Here is a 20,179-nt window from a genome sequence, read left to right as displayed (position 1 = left end):
CTTAGGAAAGATGTGCTGATGTTGGAGGGGGTTCAGAGGAGATTTACGAGGATGATTCCTGGAATGAAAGGGCTTACGTATGATGAGCGTTTGTTGGCTCTTGGACTGTACTCACTGGAGTACAGAAGAATGAGAGGGGACCTCATAGAGACATTTAAAATGTTGAAAGGACTGGACAGAGTAGATGTGGCTCGGCTGTTTCCCTTGGTGGGTGAGTCCAGGGCCAAAGGGCACAATCTTAGAATTAGAGGGTACAGGTTTAAAACAGAGTTGAGGAGAAATTTCTTTAGCCAGAGGGTGGTGAATTTGTGGAATTCCTTGCCAGGTACAGCAGTGGAGGCCAGATCATTGGAGGTGTTTAAGGAAGAGATAGATAGATATCTAAATAGTCGGGGTATCAAGGGATATGGGGATAAGGCTGGAAATTGGGGTTAGAATAGTGTTTATTTTTTCACCTGCCCCCCCCCCTCCCAATTTCTCATTTCTTTTTCTTTTTTTCCTCATTTCCTTGGAGCAGACTCAATGGGCCGAATGGCCTACTTCTGCTCCCTTGTCTTGTGATCTTGTGATATATTGAAAACTTTCCTGAACACATTTGACAAATTCCAAACCATCCAGGCCTTGCACAGTGTGGGAGTCCCAGTCACTATGTGGAAAGTTAAAATCCCCTATTATTACAACTTTCTGTTTCTTTCATCGGTCTGCTATCTCACTATAGATTTGTTCCTCCAATTCTCTCTGACTATTGGGTGGTCTATAATACAACCTATTAGTGTGGTCACACCTTTCCTGTTCCTCAGCTCCACCCATATGGCCTCTGTAGACGAGCCCTCCGGGCTGTCCTGTCTACGCACAGCTGCGATATTTTCCCTGACTAGTAATGCCACTCCTCCTCCTTTCATCCCTCCCCCTCTACCACGTCAGAAACAACGGAACCCCGGAACATTAAGCTGCCAGTCCTGCCCCTCCTGCATCCAAGTCTCACTAATAGCAATAATGTCGTAATCCCATGTGCCAATCCACACCCTTGTTGAAGCTGCATGCAAAAGAAATAATGTGTAGGTTGCAATAGGAATATATTCCTTGAAGGCACAGAGACCTAAAAGGGAAATAATTCACCTAGGGCTGACAAAAGAAGTTAAGTGCAGTATTAAACCAAAGGAAGGGGTTATAAAGGTGCCCACAGTAATATTAGACCTGAGGATTGGGAGCACTTTAGAACTCAGCAGAGGGCCAAGAAATGGATAAAGAAGGTTGATATGGCATGTGAGAGTAGACTGGCGGGAAACATAAAACAGAATGTAGGAGCTTTTACAGCCATGTTAAAAGGAGAAAACTGAGTGAGGGCAAATATGAGCCCTTTATAGACAGAGACGAGAATATATAATGAGGAATAAGGAAAGGGCAGAGGAATTAAATAATTAATTTTGTTTGGCATCATGGAAGGATACACACTGAACCTGTAGGATATATTAGAGATTCAAGGGTCTAGTGAGAATAAGGAACTGAAGAAAATAACCTGATCCTTAATGAAAATACTTGAAATGGTACTTGAAAGCTGTTAAGTACCAAGGATCTGAAGACCTACAATCCAGAGTTGTGAATGAGGTGACTTTAGAGAGAGTGTATGTTCTCTATAGGTTCCTGCTGCTCTATAGGTTCTGGAATTGTTCCTGTGAATTGAAGGGGAGCAAATGTGATCCCACTATTTATGAAAGGAGAGAGAGAGAAAACAAGGACCTAATGTCAGTGGTAGGGAAAATGCTGGAATATATAAAGATGCAATAGAACAGGGCCTTTGGCTCACCAAGAGTGCACCGACCATGATCCCAATCTAATTAATCCCACCTGCCTGCACATATCCCTCTATATCCCGTCTACTCATGTGCCTGTCTAAATGCCTCTTAAATATTGCTACTGTATCTGCTTCCAGCACCTCCCCTGGCAGCTCATTCCAGGCACCTACCACTCATACTCATCAGACCATATACATTATCATTCAAATTATTTATATATAAATACTAACAACAGAATCCAAGCTCTGATACTTGTGGAACTCCACTGGTCACAGATCTGCAGTCAGAGAAACACCCTTCTACCACTACCCTAAGACCAAGCCAACTTTGGATCCAATCTACCAACTCACCGTGGATCCCACGTGACTTAATCTTCTGGACCAGTCCACCATGAGGGACCTTGTAAAATGCTTTACTAAAGTCCACGTAGACAATATCCACTGCCCTACCCTCATCAATTATCTTTGTCATCTCCTCAAATACCTAATCAAGTTTGAGAGACAGGACATCCCCCCATACAAAGCCATGCTGACTATCCTCAATAAGTCCATGCTTTTCCAAATGTGAGTAAATCGTGTCCCCAAGAACATTCTCCAATAATTTCCTGACACCGATGTAAGAGTCACCAGCCTATAATTTCCTGGATTATCCTTGCTGCCCTTCTTAAACAAAGGAACAACACTGGCTATTCTCCAATTCTGGTACCTTCTGGCTAAACAGGATACAAAGATCTTTGTCAAGGCTCCAGTAATCTCCTCTCTCGCCTCCCTCAGTATCTCGGGATAGATTCCACCTGACCCTGGGGAGTTATCCACATTAATGTTTTAGAAGACACCCAATACCTCCTCCTTCTTAATATTGACATACCCTAGACTATCAACATATCCCTCCCTGATCTCACCATCATCCATGTCCTCCTCCTTGGTGAGCACCCATGCAAAGTGCTCATCAAGGAACTTGCTCACTTCCTCTTACTCCACTCATGAACTTTATCCTTTGACTGGACCTACCCTTTCCCTAGCTCCCCTCTTGCTCCTAATATTGTGTTCTCTGTGTTGGAGGCTGAGAGGCGACCTGAATGAAGTATATAAAATGATGAGAGGCACAGATAGGGAGTACAGAGAGTCTTTTTCCCAAAGCAGGAATGTTGACTACTATAGGGTATAGCTTTAAGGTGGTGGTGGGGGGGGGGGGGGGGGGTGGGGGGAGCGGTTGGAGTTTACAGGAGATATACATGGCAAGTTTTAGCTTTACACTGAGTGGTAAGTGCCTGGAATGCACTGCTGGAGGATGTGGTGGAAGCAGATACAATAGCAACGTTCAAGAGGTATTTAGACAGGCGCATGAACAGGCAGGAAATGGAGGGATACAGACCATATGCAGGCAGATGGGGTTAGTTTGTTTTGGCATGCTCGGCACAGACATCATGGGCTGTAGGGCCTGTTGCTGTGCTGTACTGTTCTATGTTCTATCACAGCCTCACAACACAAAAGTGACCAATTTATTCCATCTCTGTGAACTGATCCTCAAACACATACCACAAATATCGTGCTCTTCTAATTTGGTCCAAATATACCACATCAGCTGCCTTCACTCTATTCTATTCTGCTAGTTACAACCTCAAAATATTCCAGCAGGTTTGTGAGACATAATTTTCCTTCCCTAATTCTCATTCTGCCCGATTATTGTTTTTTAACCTCCCTATTACCACTTACTTAATGATAGGTTCCATCATGTTCCTGACTGTTGATGTCAGACAAACTGGTCAGTTGTTTCCTGTTTGATTTCTCCCTCCTTTCTTAAATAGTGTGGTTACAGAAGCTGCTTTCCAATGTGTCAGAACCATTCCACAATCTGTGGAATGGAAGATGACAACCGATGCATCAACATCTCCAAGGCTGCTACCTTCAACATGTTAGGATGCGTGTCACGAGCTCCTGGTGATTTATGACTTTTCAGTCTCAGTCATTTCTACAATATTATTTTTTTTTAACCAATGCTCATTCCTTTGAGTTCCTCGTTCGGTCTAGATCTTTAGCGCTCCACTGTACTTGTATAGTTATATAGACACAAAATATTTGTTTAATTTCCATTCCATTTCATTGTTGCCCAGTGTAATTTCTTCTGACTCAGTCTGTGAGGCCCACACTTTTTGTTATTTCCTTTTTACATGTCTATGGAAACTTTTTAGTTTTTTTTATGTTTCTTGCCAGCATGCCTTGTATTCTATTTTCCCTTTCCTTTTCAATATCTCCTTTGCTGAATTCTGCCATTTTTTCAGTCCTCAGGATTTCTGTATTTTTGTTCAGCAACATATAGGAGCCTTTTCCTTTGAGCCATAACTGCACTTCTTTTGCCTTTCAGGAATATGTACATTTATAAATTCAGTACCAAGTCTTTAACTGTTAGTCATTTCCCAATCTACCTAAGTCAACTTGCACCTCATGCCTTTGCAATTTATTTTATTTAGAATTAGCACTTGATTTCAGGTTGAACTAACTCGCTTTCAATTTTTATAGGAAATTAGAATCACTATTTTCCAAAAGCTCTTAATTACCAGGTCATCAATTAACCCTTTCTTAATACACTATATCCTGTTTCCTCTTTGATTCCTCAATACACTGATTTAAAAAAAGATCTTTGTGGATTCATCCTCCATACTGCCTCTGTTAACTTTGTTTGCCCAGTCTACGTGTAAAGTCCTCCTTGTTACGTGCACCTCTAATTTCCTTACTGATACTATGCCCTACGTTACCACTAATGATTTAGGGCATAAATACAACTCATACCAATGTTTTCTTCCCCCTACAGTTTCTTAGCTCCATTCAAAATGATTCCATTTTTTTTATTTTTCAAATTAAAGTTCTTCCTCTCCACTACCTATATTCAATCCCTTAATATCAGGGCTACACTGCCTCCTCTTCCCTTCTGGTATATAGTTTTCAACCATGGTCAGTTTGTAAGGTTAACAGATCACACCCACTTATTTCCATTTGAACCATTAATTCACCTATCGTGTTATGAATTCTGCATGCGTTCAGATAATGAGTCTTTAATTCGGTCTTTTTTCTCCAATTTTTCCCTTCTCTGATGCTAATGCCAGGTAAATTCTTTTAAGATGGTCCCTCTGGAGACAGAATGACTTGCTTCATTGCGGTTCTACACTCTGGTGTGTTCTAAGGTGACTGGTGAGACCTATGTGGTACCTGTAGATGTTGCCACAGATGGCGCAGGAGCTGCTTGGCGGTGCTGGCAAGTGACCAGTTTGGGAGGAGGTGTGCTCCTTCCACCATCTATGCTGGGCTTCTGTGAGCTCCCACTTCCCACTCCCATTCTGAGTGATCACAGGCCAGGTACTCCCCAAGAGTTGGCAGGAATGTTGCAGTTTTCAAGGAGGCTTTGAAAAAACCCTTGAATGTTTTCTTCAGTCCACTTGTGATAGAAATGGAAAGGAGTGTCTGTTTTGGGAGCCTGTTGCTGGGCTTGTAATGTGGCTTGGAACTGACTGAATGTAATTAGGGTCTCAGTGTGGGAATGTTGGCACAGGAGAGGAGACTGATGTTGGTTCCCTTATCCTTCCAGTGGATTTGGAGACATTTGCAGATAAAGTGCTTTGAGGGTCACTAGTCCAAGTCACTGGAATCATGACAAGCTGGTAGACCATGAGTTTTGTACTGGGTTTGACAACAGGAACTTCAAGACACTTTTTTCCTTAGAGTCACAGGAGTCTGCAGATGCTGGAAGCTGGAGCAACAAACAATCTACTGGTGGAACTCAGCGGGTCGAGCAGATCTATGGGGGAAGGGAATCGTCGACATTTGGGGTCGAAGCCCTGCATCGGGACTGAGAATGGAGAGGGGAGATAGCTGTTATAAAGAGGAGAAGAGGAGTGGTGAGACAGGGACCAGTAGGAGGGGTGAAGGATGATGGGCAGATGAAGCCAGTTAGGGAGGGGAAGGGTTGGAGCTGGGAGACAGAGGCAGGTGGATGATAGATGGAGACAGACAAAAAAAGGCAGATGGAGCCAGGTGGGGAGAAGAGGAGGATGGTGGTGGAGACAGCCAGGAAGGTGATGAGCAGGAACACAGTGCTAGAATCTGATAAGCAAGGAAGATGATAATGGGAAACCATTAGGGGAGGGGTGAAGGGCAAATGGAACCAAATGGAGAGGATGGGGCAGAGGAGTCCAGTGGGTAAAATGTGTGGGTAGTAGGTGGGTGGAGCCAGGAGGGGGAAGAGGGATGAAGTGGGTGATGGGGATATGGGAAAAGTGATAAAATGGGAGGACTGGAGGGATTGGAAGGGAAACTGAGGGGGTAAAGGAGGTAAGGGCTACCTGAAATTAGAAAATTCAGTATTTATACCATTGGGTTGTGGACTACTCAGGCAGAATACGAGATGTTCTTCCTCTAGTTTGTGTTGGCCTCATGCTGCAGAGTAGAAAGTCTGGGAAGTGGAGCTGAAATGGCCGGCAACCGGGAGCTCAGGATGGCCATTGTGGACAGAACGCAGGAGCTCTGCAAATCAGTCGCCTAGTCTGTGCTTGGTCTTGCTGATGTAGAGGAGGCCACATCGGGAGCACCGAATGCAGTAGATGAAGTTGGAGGAGGTGCACATGAATCTCTGCCTCACCTGTAAGGACTGTTTAGGTCCCTGGATGGTGGTCAGGGAGGAGATGTAGGGGCAAGTGTTGCACCTCCTGCAATTGCAGGGCAAAGTGCTAGGGGTTGGGGAGGGTTCGGTGGGGAGGGATAAGCAGACCAGGGATTTAGGGACAGAGTGATCCCTGTGGAAGGTGGAAAGGGGTGGGGAGGAGAAAATGTGGCTCATTGAAGGATGATATGCTGGTTGCAGAGGCTAGTAGGGTGAAAGGTGAGGACCAGGGGAACTCTATCACGGTTGTGTTTGGAGGGAGGTGGGGTGAGAGCAGAAGTCCAAGAAATGGAGAAACTGCGAGAGTGGGCTCCATCAACCACCGGAGAAGGGAAGCCATACTTCCTGAAAAAGGAAGATATTTCAGATGTCCTAGAATGGAAGGCATCTTCTTGAGAACAGATATGGTGGAGATGGAGTAATTGGGTAAAAAGGGTGGCATCCTTACAAGAGGCAGGGTGGGAAAAGGTGTGGTCGAGGTAGCTGTGGGAGTCAGTGGGTTTATAGTAAATGTCAAGGGAAGGTTTGTCTCCTAAGATGGAGACAGAGAGATCCAGAAAGGAAGAGAAATATCAGAGATGGTCCAAGTGAATTCGACAGCGGGATGGAAGTTAGTAGTAAAGGTGAAAAAATTGATGAGTTCTGCACAGGTGCAGACAGAAGTGCCAATGCAGTTGTTGATGTAGTGGAGAAAGAGTTGGCAGGGGTACCAGTGTAGGTTTAGTACAAAGACCATTGCATGTAGCCAACGAGAAGAAAGGTGTTGCTCGGGCCCATGCATTGTCCATGGCAACACCTTTGATTTGTAGGAAGTGAGAGGAGTCAAGAGAGAAGTTGTTCAGGGTAAGGAAAAGATTCTGCCAGGCGGATGAGATTGTCGGTGGAGGGGAACTAGTTGGATCTTTGTTGCAGAAAGAAGCAGAGGGCTTTAAGTCCTTCCTGGAGGTGTATAAAGACTGGACATCCATAGTGAAGATGTGGTAGTCGGGCCAGGGAATTGGAACTTGTCAAACTTGTGGAGGGTTTGCAAGGTGTCCCGGATGTAGGTGGGAAGGGAGACGGGATAGAGTCAAGGTATGAGAAGATTGTGTTTTTTCCTTAGTTGGCCAAAAACTGTGCTTGTTCACTGAAGGTGATGAAGGGGGAGGCTCCTGACATATGGGAGTAGGCCCACATTTTCTAGGGTCTTGTTGTTCTCCTATATTTTCAGTGGACTGTGTTGTATGGCAGGGGCAGGTTAGTATAACAGCTGAGTGGTAGGCCCATCCTTCCTTCTGTGTCAGTTAGTGAGCTGTCATAGAATCATAGAATAGTACAGCACAATACAGGCCCTTCGGCCCTAATGTTGTGCCGCCCCTTAAACCTCGCTCAAGACCATTCAACCCCTTCCTCCCACATATCCCCCTATTTTAAATTCCTCCATATGCTTATCTAGCAAGCTCTTGAATTTGACCAATGTACCTGCCTCCACCACCGCCCCAGGCAGCACATTCCATGCCCCAACCACTCTCTGGGTAAAAAACCTCCCTCTGACATCTCCCTTGAACTTCTCACCCATTAATTTAAAGCCATGCCCTCTTGTATTGAGCATTAGTGCCCTGGGAAAGAGGCGCTGGCTGTCCACTCTATCTATTCCTCTTAATATTTTGTATACCTCTATCATGTCTCCCCTCATCCTCCTTCTCTCCAAAGAGTAAAGCCCCAGCTCCCTTAGTCTCTCCTCATAATCCATACTCTCTAAACCAGGCAGCATCCTGGTAAATCTCCTCTGCACCCTTTCTAACGCTTCCACATCCTTCCTATAATGAGGCAACCAGAACTGAACACAGTACTCTAAGTGTGGTCTAACCAGAGTTTTGTAGAGCTGCATCATTACCTCGCGGCTCTTAAACTCAATCCCACGATTTAAGAATGCTAACATCCCATAATCTTTCTTAACTACCCTATCCACCTGTGAGGCAACTTTCAGGGATCTGTGGATATTAACCCCCAGATCCCTCTGCTCCTCCACACTACCAAGAATCCTGCCATTAACTTTGTACTCTGCCTTGGAGTTTGTCCTTCCAAAGTGTACCACCTCACACCTCCTGGATTGAACTCCATCTGCCACTTCTCAGCCCAGCTCTGCAGCCTATCAATGTCCCTCTGCAATCTTCGACAATGCTCCACACTATCCACAACACCATCAACCTTTGTGTTGTCTGCAAACTTGCCAACCCACCCTTCTACCCCTTCATCCAAGTCATTAATAAAAATCATGAAAAGTAGAGGACCCAGAGCTGATCCCTATCAGGCTTGTGAGACACGATCTGTCCTTCACAGAGCCATGCTGGCTGTCCCTGATCAGACCATGATTCTCTAAATGCCCATAGATCCTATCTCTGAGAATCCTTTCCAACAGCTTGCCCACTACAGATGTAAGGCTCACTGGTCTATAATTCCTTGGACTATCCTTACTACTTTTTTTGAATAAGGGGACAACATTTGCCACCCTCCAGTCCTCTGGTACCATCCCCGTGGACAACGAGGACTCAAGGATCCTAGCCAACGGTTCAGCAATCTCCTCCCTTGCTTCGTGTAGCAGCATGGGGAATATTCTGTCAGGCCACAGGGACTTATCTGTCCTAATATTTTCTAACAGCTCCAACACATCCTTTTTCTTGACATCCACACGCTCTAGAACATTAACCTTACCAACACTGTCCTCAACGTCATCAAGGCTCCCCTCCTTGGTGAATACTGAAGAGAAGTATTCACTGAGGACCTCACCCCCTTCCACTTCCACAGCTTCCAGGCACAGCTTCCCACCTTTGTCTCTAATCGTTCCTACTTTTACTGTCTTTGAAAGCCTACCTACACAAAAGTGCCCTGTCTACTATTGCTCAACTACTGATTCTGGGGCAACCTTGGTTGTGAAGAGGAGGTAATGCTAGGTTGAACAGTTTCCTATTAGATCTGAAGATCGGGAGTGTAGAGAAGATAGATGTCTCTGCGTAGGTGCTAATTACGCTGCCCTACACTTTTGGTTTGTTCTTTCTCTTAATAGAGTCATAGAGTTATACAGAATGGAAACAGGCCCTTCGGCCCAACTCATCCATGCCAACCAAATCTTTCTAAATTTGTCTGCTCCAGATTCTGCACCCATCCACCCACCCACCAACCAACCATTTTATTTGAATCTTTATCTAAATCCTCAAATCATTTGGGCACTGGCCCCATCCTAATTCAAATGAAGACATCCCAAAAGAGCAGCTTTCTCCTTCTCCTAAACTGGTGCCAATGCCCATGAAGTAAAACCCATTCCTTCCACACCGCTCTTTGAGCCACACATTCAACTCTGGGATCTTATTTACTCAATGCCAATCTGTATGTAGCTCAGGTGGTACTGCAGAAAATATAAACTTTGTGGTTCTGCTTTTCAATTTAGAAATCAGCTGCCTATAATCCCTCAGCAGAACCTCTTTTTCTGTCCCATCTCTATTACTAGTTCCCACATGGGCCATGGCAGCTGGGTCACTCTTTGTAACACAGCCTTCAGCACTCACATTAATGACTGCAGAGAACCGCATCTGTCACCATGACTACAATTGTCCCCGATTACTGTGACTTTCCTCTTCGCTCCGCCAACCTCACCAAAATGGCTTGTTTACCGAAGTCCACACTGTGGATACTGAACCTTGTGGATAGTGTGCTAAAACCACACCATGTTTTTGGCAGGGCCCTTTGAGTTATTAACTAACCCAGGGAACAGTATTTGAACAACCTAACATCAATTCATTAGTTCTAACTAAATGGTATTACATTGAAAAGCTCAGATGAACAGGGATAGCTTGATGTCCAGAGACACAAATCCTTAAAAGTAGCACATTGACATGATACAAAAACAAAGATTATTTGGAATTATAAGTGGAGGAACCATGGCAGAAGTTTAGGCCTCAGATTAAGTATTGTTTGCAGTTCTGAATATTAAAGGCTTCAGAAGAGACATTAAGGCCTTTGGAAGATTAAAGAAGGAAGGTTACCATAGAACCATACAGCACAAAACAGGCCCTTCGGCCCACCATGTTGTGCCGTCCATCAAACCACCCTCACACTATCTAACCCTTTCCTCCCGCATATCCCTCTATCTCACATTCCTCCATGAGCCTATCCAACAAACTCTTGAACCTGTCCAATGTATCTGCCTCCACCACCACCCCAGGCAGTGCATTCCATGCACCAACCACTCTCTGGGTGAAAAACCTCCCCCTGACATCTCCCCTGAACCTCCCACCCATAACCTTAAAGCCATGCCCCCTCGTCTTGAGCATTGGTGCCCTGGGAAGGAGGCGTTGGCTGTCTACTCTATCTATTCCTCTCAATATTTTATATACCTCTATCATGTCTCCTCTCATCCTCCTCCTTTCCAGTAAATAAAGCCCTAGCACCTTAAGCCTCTCCTCAAGGTTACCCTTGTTGGGGATGGGGGGGCTTCAGTTCTGAGGAAAGCTGGGAATATCAGGAGTGATCTCCTAGCAACAAAGTTAGTTAAGAAATGACCTAATGTACATTTTTAAGGTAATAAGGTTAAAAATGATTGCCTTTACTGAGTAAATAATGAGAAGTCATGAATTCAAAATCATTTGCTAAACAACAGGTTGTTATGGAAAATTTTGTTTCACTTAGAGAATTGCCTAGATCTGAAATGTTCCTCCTATTTATGTTTGATGTACAGAGGGATCTTGGGAAGCAAGTCCACAGCTCCCTGAATGTGGGAACACGTGGATAGGTGGTAAAGAAGGTGTACGGCACATTTGCCTTCATCGGTTGAGGCATTGAGTATAAAAGTTGGCAAGTCATGTTGCGGTTTATAAACCTTTGGTTAGGCCACATTTGGAAAGGCATAGATAGAGGCTTTTTTCCCAGGAGAGAAATACTAGAGGGCACAGATTTAAGTGTGAGAGGGAAAGTTTAAAGGAGATGTGCAAGGCATGTCTATTTTATGCAGAGTGGTAGGTTCCTGGAATGTGCAGCCAGGGGAGGTGGTAGATAGAACAGTAATGTTCAACATTAATTTATACAGGCTCATGAACAGGCAGGGAATGGAGGGATATCGACCATGTACTTGCAGATAGGATTAGTTTAGATTGACATCATGGTCAGCACAGACAGGGGCCAAAGGCTTGTTCAGGTGCTGTACTGTTCTATATTCTGTATTATTGGAAACTGATTCTACAAATATTATCAAACATAAATCTGACAGGGGCTTGAGGATGTGAAACTTGTAGGGATGTGGGACTCACGTGACTGCTTTTACAGACAGCCAGCAAATGCATGCCAAACAGCCTCCTCCTAGAACATAGAACAGCACAGCACAGGAACAGGCCCTTTGGCCCACGATGTTGTACTGAACCAATTATATTAGTAATAAAATGCCCAACTAAACTAATCCCTTCTGCCTACACAATGTCCATATCCTACCATTTCCCTCAAATTCATGGGCCTATCCAAGAGCTTCTTGTATGCCCCTATCGTATTTGCCTCCACCACCACCCCAGGCAGCGCATTCCAGGCACCCACCACTCTCTGTGTAAAACACTTGTCCTGTATATCTCCTTTGATCACCCCCTATCACCTTAAATGCATGCCCTCTGGTATTAGACATTTCAACCCTGAGGAAAAAATACTGGCTGTCTATCATAATCTTGCTGTAATATTTTGTTTGCTGATACTGTTGGTATCCCCTGAGCGTCACTATGTTAGAAAACCAAATATCTTTGTCTTTTAAGTTTATTTGATTCTAATTCTGATACCGTCCCTCAAACCATCCTATTGTCTCAGCATGGCCTTGCCCTCTCTTTGATTCTGCTTTCATTGCTTTGGAAATCCTTTTCGATTTAGTTTTATATAGATTACCATTTTATCTGTTTCCTCATCCTTCCTATCCATTTTCTGCTTTTGGTCTTTCTTAAAATGTTTTCTGTATTATCCTGCTTCCTAATCTCTGACTGTCCTGGTCCACTGTACCAGTTCTCTCTTACAATTCAATTCACATTGGCAAGTTTGTTTTCACACATCTCAGCAGAAATCTACTTCATACTCCCCTAAATGTGAATGAATCTAACAAGAAAATTAAATCTGCCTAATCTGCTAGGGATGTGCAAATCAGTGACATAATCTGCTCAATAAACCCTTGCCTTCATAGTTACACAATATCACCATGCTCCATACAAACATTGTTAGATTATATTTGACAGGGAAATACACAAAGTATTATAAATTATCTTTGCGCCGCAGCTTAACATTGCAACTTACCCCATTCATTCCTATGACAGTTCTCTGCCAATCCTTATCTTGTAATGCCTGTGGTTCCAGCTGTAAACAAGACAAGAGTTTTATTTACCGTTCAAGTTAACATTGTGTGTGTGTGTGTGTGTGTGTGTGTGTGTGTGTGTGTGTGTGTATGAGAGAATAAGTTTGCCTGCGTATATGTGTGGGTAGAGTTAGGTATATGTGATTGTGTGTCTGTGCACATGTGTATGTGTAGGGGTCTTGTGTGTGTGTGTGTGAGTGTGTGGGGAGAATTTAATGGTCATGGAAGCATTAAAACATGAGAACGAGGCACAGGTATCACAGATAGGAGTTTCAGGGAGGTGGTCATGCTTCAGGTTCAGCCAAAGAATGGATAGGTGACCCCCAGGAGGGGCAGGCAGGCAGTGCATGAGTCCCCTGTGACTATTCCTCTCTCTAACAGGTACACCACTTTGGATATTGTTGGGGAGGGATGGCCTCTCAGGGGAAAGGGGCAACACTCAAATTGATGGCACGGTGACTGGCTCTGATGTACAGCAGGGAAGGCCAAAGTCTAGACATGCAGTAGTAATAGGGGAATCAACAATCATGGTATTTCTGTGGCCAACAGTGAGACTCCAGGATGGTGTGTTGTCTCCCTGGTGTTAGGGTCAAGAATGTCTCAGAGTGATTAAGTCTATTGAAGAGGTAACCAAGGAGCTTGATGAAGGCAGGGCAGTAGATGTTGTCTAAATGGACTTTAGTACAGCTTTAGACGAGGTCCCGCATGGTAGGCTGGTCCAGAAGATTAAGGCACAGGGGATCCAAGGAATGTTGGTGAACCAGCTCCAAAAGTGGTTTGGTGATAGGAGGTGAGGGAGTAGTGGATAGTGTTTCTCTGACTGTACGTCTGTAACAAGTGGTGTACTGCAGGGACTGGCGCTGGTACCTTTGTTGTTTATATGTTATAAATGACTTGGATGAGAATGTAGGTGCTACAATTAGAAAGTTTGCAGACGGCACAAAAATTGGTAAGACTGGGGACATTACGTTGCATTTGTACAAGACATTGGTTAGACACAACTTGGAGTGTCATGTACAGTTCTGATTACCACACTACAGGAAGGATGTGATAGCAATAGAGGGAGGACAGAAAAGATTCACCAGGATGTGGCCTGGAATGGAGGGCTGTAGTTATAAGAAGAGATGGGATAGGCTGGAGTTACTCTCACTGGAACATAGGAGGCTGAGGGGTGACCTTACAGAGGTTTACAAAATTACGATGATAGATAGAATCTTTTTCCCAGGGCAGGGAAGTCTTGAACTAGAAGCACAGGTTTAAGGTGAGAGGGAGACATTTAAAGGAGAGCTAAGTTTTTCACCCAGAGGACTGTGGTTACATGGATTGAGCTGCCAGAGGAGGTAGTGGAGGCAGATACTATTACAGATTTTAAAAGGCGTTTAGACAGGTACTTGGATAGGAAAGGAGTAGAGAAATATGGACATCGTGGCCGGCATGAACGAGAGCCGTAAGGGTCCGTTTCCATGCTGTACATTTCCACTATCCTATGATTATAAATGGGGATGGCTGTCCATCCCCTGGAGAAGACAAGGGGTATGAGAGCAAACTGTGGCCTCAACCCAGAAGAAGGCAAATATCCAGGAGTTGGAGAGTGGGGCAAGGACTGGAAGGGGAAGGGGGAAAAGAGAGTGTGCAGGAGTTTGGAGAGGTAAGTGAAAGAGAAAGGATTCAAGAGCTTGGCTTGGGGATGAATGTGAGAGAGAGGAACTAACTATGGGTTGGAGGGACCCTTATGGACAACTCCCAGAGTGACCGAGCACCTGTCCCACAGAATTGGATCAGAAGCAAATAATTCTCTACCCTGATGGTCTGTGTACAAAGAAAATGAAGTAGGGCACATGTATGTGGGAGGTGAGGAGGTGCAAGCATGCATTGAAGAGGACATGTCTCATAGTTTTGCTACCTGTCTGTTTCCAAACACCCAGTTGTATTTCAAAGAACATATCTGGTTGCGTGCAATGTTGAAGAATTTTTAAAACCCCTAAAATCCCTGCCATCCCTTTTGACCAACTTCCACAAAACAGCTGCAAGTCCCTTTAGTTATTTATTCATTTTTTGGGATCTGGGATTCTCTGGCCAGGCCAGCATTTACTCATTGTCACAGGTATTTCAAACCTAAAACCAGCTGAAAAGATAGAAAAGGTTAAAAATTAATGTAAAAAAAAATGTAGTTAATATTAAAGACACAAATGAAACAGATGAACTAAAAACATTAATATTAATCAAAATGAGGAGGAAAAATCCACTTATGTTCAATTACTTCTTTCAATCCAGGTTACAAATGCCGTGTGTAGCGAGTGTAGAGCCGAGGGACTGGATACAAATTGTTCCTTAGTTCAGATACCCCTGGACAAGTGTTGAGTCCAGAAGTGGAGCAGATGGTCAGTAATGGCATCTGATCAGTTATTCTTGTGTAGAAATTTTCTCAAGCATTGTCCCTTACATTTTGAAATCTCTGGAAATAAGATTCTATTTAACTTGAATAACCTGGGAAACAGGATTCTTTGAAAAAAATTTGAACTCTGAGTAGGGGAAGGGGGTTTGGAATTGGTAAATTAATTAGCACTGGGAATGGCCAAGCATTGAGTTGCACTTAACCAAGTGCAAGGCACACGCAAAGTTTATGCTGTTCACTAAACTGTGGACCAGCAGTGGTTCTGAGCAGAAGATGCTGATGCCATCCATGTATAGGACCTAGTGCTGTATAGACTGTTGCCAAGGACACATACTGAGATAAACATAAACTACTGCTGGAGAACCATCAATCAGTGAAAAGACATCCTCTTGTCTGCCCAAAACTCACTGATCTTTCAAGCAAAACATTTTGTTGAAAAATACTGTGTATGATAGCTTGTACTGACAAAAATATAATAGCCGTTATACCACTGTGGCATAATCATAGTAATGACATTCAAGTCCGTCATTAATTACATCAAATTCTGTAAGTTAAAGAAAATGTACATTAAAAATGATTAGATGAAAGTCAAGAATGCAAAAGTTTCCAGTTGACCTACTAAACATTCAAAGAACCAGAGATCTGTAGTCGGGATACCATGGACCTACCTGAATCTGCCCTTTCCCCATGATTTTATCGGTAATTTCAGCATCTTCTTTGGGAAGCTTGGTTTTGTTGTAGCATTTTTCATAACTCAGAATTCTTAGAGTCTGAGAGCCTTCTAATTCTATCTCAAATTCCTGTAAAAATGAATAAATTACAAATGTAGAAATAAACTGCAGAAGTTTGAGCTGTAGGGAATGAATTGTTAACTACTATTTCCCCTTTTTGATATGTCTTGATTCACCTCCGCAAAGGAAATGTTAGCAAATACTGAGCATAATAGAGCATATTAATAATTATTAATAATAATAGATAATAATGCAAAATCTACCTTGTCATGGCCCTTGCACTTTCTCTGTAACTGTAACACTGTACTCTGCATTATTTTGTTTTCCTTTTGTGCAACCTCAATGTACTTATGTACAATAATCCCAAGCAAATGTCACCAGACTCCGAGACCCAGGACTCAACACCTCCCTCTGTAACTGGATCCTTGACTTTCTAACCAACAGACCGCAATCAGTGAGGACAGGCAGCAATATCTCTGGCACGATTATTCTCAACACTGGTGCCCCACAAGGCTGCGTCCTCAGCCCTCTACTCTACTCCCTATACACTCACGACTGTGTGGCCAGATTCTGCTCTAACTCCATCTACAAGTTTGCAGATGACACCACTGTTGTAGGCCGTATCTCAAATGGCGACAAGTCAGAGTACAGGAGGGAGATAGAGAGCTTAGTGGAATGGTGTCATGACAACAACCTTTCCCTCAATGTCAACAAAAGAACTGGTCATTGACTTCAGGAAAGGGGGCGGTGTACAGGCACCTGTCTACATCAATGGTGCTGAGGTCGAGAGGGTTGAGAGCTTCAAGTTCCTGGGAGTGAACATCACCAACAGCCTGTCCTGGTCAAACCACGTAGATGCCACGGCCAAGAAAGCTCACCAGCACCTCTACTTCCTCAGGAGGCTAAAGTAATTCCGTTTGTCCCCTTCGACTCCCATCAACTTTTATTGATGCATGATAGAAAGCATCCTATCTGGATGTATCACGGCTTGGTACGGCAATGCTCTGCCCAGGACTGCAAGAAACTGCAGACAGTTGTGGACACAGCCCAGCGCGTCACAGACACCAGCCTCCCCTCCTTGGACTGTCTTTACCTCTCGCTGTCTTGGTGAAGCAGCCCGCAGAATTAAAGACCCCACCCACCCGGGTCATTCTCTCTTCTCTCCTCTTCCACAGGGTAGAAGATACGAGAGCCTGAGGGCACGTACCACCAGACTTAAGGACAGCTTCTATCCCACTGTGATAAGACTATTGAACGGTTCCGTTATACGATGAGATGGACTCTGACCTCACAATCCATCTTGTTGTGACCTTGCACTTTATTGTCCACCTGCACAGCACTTTCTCTGTAGCTGTGACACTTTACTCTGTACTGTTATTGTTTTTACCTGTACTACATCAATGCACTCTGTAATACCTCAATGCACTCTGTACTAACCCAATGTAATTGCACTGTGTAATGAATTGATCTGTACGATCGGTTTGTAAGACATGTTTTTCACTGTACTTCGGTACAAATGAAAATAATAAACCAATTACCGATATTCCAGTTGTAGCCTAACCAAAGTTTTATGAAGTTGTACCAGCACCTCTTATATTCTACCTCAGCCAATGAAGGCCAGCATCAGGGATGCTTTCTTCACCAGCTTATTTACCTTTAGGAATCTGTTGATTTGTACACCACTATTCCTGAGGGCCCATTGTGTATGTCCTAGCCTTACAAGATCTTCCAAAATGCATCACCTCACACTTAACAAGATTAAATTCCATCTGCCATTGCCCTGCCCATCTTACCAAATGATCAATGTCATTCTGTATGCTCCTCACTATCAGCAGCACCATCAATTATCATGTCATCAAACTGACTACCCATACCTCCTACATTAATGTGTAAACTGTTAATGCACATGACAAACAGTAACGATTCAGCACTGATCCCCGTGGTACACCACTAGTCATAGGTTTCCAATCATAAAATTGATGGAGATGGTGATGGTTTCCACCATCACCATCTCCAATTACCAAGCCAACTTAATCACCAATTTGCCAACTTGCTCTGGATCCCATGGGCTCCAACCTTTGAAGCCAGCCTTCAATGTGGGACCTTGTCAAAGGCCTTAATGAAGTCCAGGTAGACTATATCAACTGCACTGCCTCATCAACATAATCTGGAACGTCTTCAAGAAGTCAATCAAATTAGTCAGACAATGTGTCCCACTGCCAAAGCTACGCTGACTATCCCTGAACAACCATGCCTTTCCAAATGTAGATGAATCCTGTCTCTCAGAACTTTTCCCATTAACTCCCCTATGATTAATGTTAGATTCGCCAGCCTGTAATTGCCTGTCACATCCCTGGTGTCTTCCTATATTTGGTGTCTTCCAGTGTCATCTGGCACCTCACCCGTGGCCAGAAAAGATTTAAAAATTTTTGTCAAAGCTCCTACAATATCCTCCCTTGCCTCCCATTGCAGCCTGGGCTACATCACATCAGTTTCTGGAGATTTGTCCATCATTATACCCACTAAAACAGCTAATACACCCTCCTTCTTCATGTTAACATGCTCTAGAATATCCCATTCCCTTCCCTGTAATCTCCAACAATGTCTTCCTCCTTACTGAACTGAGATGATACATCCTCTGGCTTGATGCACAGAGTGCCCCTTTGGTCCCTACTCTTTCGCTGGTTACCTCTTGCTTTTAATATACATAGGCTGCCTTGGGATTTTCTGACAGTGATATTTTGTAGACCCTCTGCACTCATAATTTTTTTTTAAGTACACCCTCCCACAAACATTCCATATTCCAAAGGGCCTCCCCTGTTCTCAGTGCTTTATTCCTGCCATATGCTTCCTTTATTATATTTATCAAACCCTCAATATCTCTTGACATCCAGGGAATCCTGGACCTGCCTTCTTAGCCTTTGGGAACACTTTGGCCCTGAACCCCCTTGATTTCACTTTTGGTTGGCTCCCACTTGTCAGCTGTCAACTACCTGCCAGTGACTACTCACCCAGTCCATTTTTTTCAGGTCATACTGTAATCTGACTTCCTCCATGTCTAAACTACCTTTATTCCTTTCCAAACCTACCTTGAATCAAGGAGCCTTGGTAAAAATGAAGTCAACTGGCATCAAAGGGAAAAAAATTCCATTGGCTGGAGTCACAGCTTGCACAAAGGAAGATGGCTGCCAGTGACTTCTCCTGCCCTCTCTTAGCCTTCCTAATTTCCTTTCCAAGCACCTTCCTACACTTCTTATATTCATGACAGGCCCGTCATTAGTTCCCTATACCTGTTACATGCTTCCTTTTTACCTTTATCCAACTCTCACTATCCCTTGACATCCAGGGTTCCCTTGTTACTTTTGGCTATCACTCTCACATGGACATGTTGGCCCTGAGCTCTTGTTATTTCTTCTCTGAACACTTCCGACTATGCAGATGTGGACTTACCTGTCCGTAGATGTTTCCAGTCTTCCCTATGTTAGTGAAATTTGCCCTCCCCCTAATTTAAGACCTTGTCTGTGAAGTGGAAGAAAACTACATGCATCCAACTACAATCTAGATGTCTAGATGGAACAGTCAGCTCCAGTCAGTTGTTATGAACAGAACTTCAGTGAAGACTCACCTCATTCCAGTTTGGTTCCAATGTGTCCCTGTAGACTCTTGTCTTTGCTTTGTTAACAAAGTAACCAAATGAATCTACTTCTAAAGTGCAGTATAAATCTGTTCAAAATCAAGGAAATTATTTCAGGACATGTGGATGCTTATTAGTACAACACTTTGAATTGCAAAATATACCATTAACATACAAAAAGAGAGAAAGGTCAGCCAAGCACACCAGTTCTCATTACAATGTAACCTCATGAACCAACCTCTCCAGTGTTTGCAACGTTAACACTTGAGGGAGGTGAAATGGAGACTAAACCATGGAGAATTTTCCCCATGACTCCCTGCAGGAATAATGCTAACCACAGGGACAATGGCAACCTGTCTGGCATTAGTAACAGCAATTCACTAACCCAATTTCTCTCCTGCTCTGACCTAATTATGTAATATTCCAACTACAGAAGACCATACAGGGTGGAAATAGATGTTCATATTCACTGAACCACTCTTAGAAGTCAAATCATATCTTATCTCCCTCACTCTCTCAACTTACCTTCCAAAAGGTGCACCTATCACTTTTTAACATTTGAAATGATGCTTTTGTTGCCTTTAGGCGGCTTTTCCACATATTCACCATTTCATTTAA

The 20,179-nt window shown here is 43.7% G+C and overlaps 1 protein-coding gene across 3 annotated transcripts in view; it reads right to left on the bottom strand.

Annotated features, from left to right (window-relative positions):
• si:dkey-91m11.5 (PH_BCR_vertebrate and RhoGAP_Bcr domain-containing protein) overlaps window positions 1–20,179 on the bottom strand; it is a 362,049-nt gene that overhangs the window by 58,335 nt on the left and 283,535 nt on the right. For all 3 annotated transcript variants that reach the window (XM_052032051.1, XM_052032049.1, XM_052032050.1), the window contains exons 15-17: window positions 19,553–19,650; window positions 15,865–15,996; window positions 12,744–12,803 (exon numbers count right to left, since the gene is read on the bottom strand). In XM_052032051.1, the coding sequence (XP_051888011.1) occupies window positions 12,744–12,803; window positions 15,865–15,996; window positions 19,553–19,650 (290 nt within the window). The remainder of the gene's footprint in view (window positions 1–12,743; window positions 12,804–15,864; window positions 15,997–19,552; window positions 19,651–20,179) is intronic.

Source organism: Pristis pectinata, chromosome 17 (genome assembly GCF_009764475.1).
Source record: "Pristis pectinata isolate sPriPec2 chromosome 17, sPriPec2.1.pri, whole genome shotgun sequence".
In the NCBI taxonomy this organism is placed as follows: domain Eukaryota; kingdom Metazoa; phylum Chordata; class Chondrichthyes; order Rhinopristiformes; family Pristidae; genus Pristis; species Pristis pectinata.
This window is presented reverse-complemented; position numbering and strand designations above follow the sequence as displayed.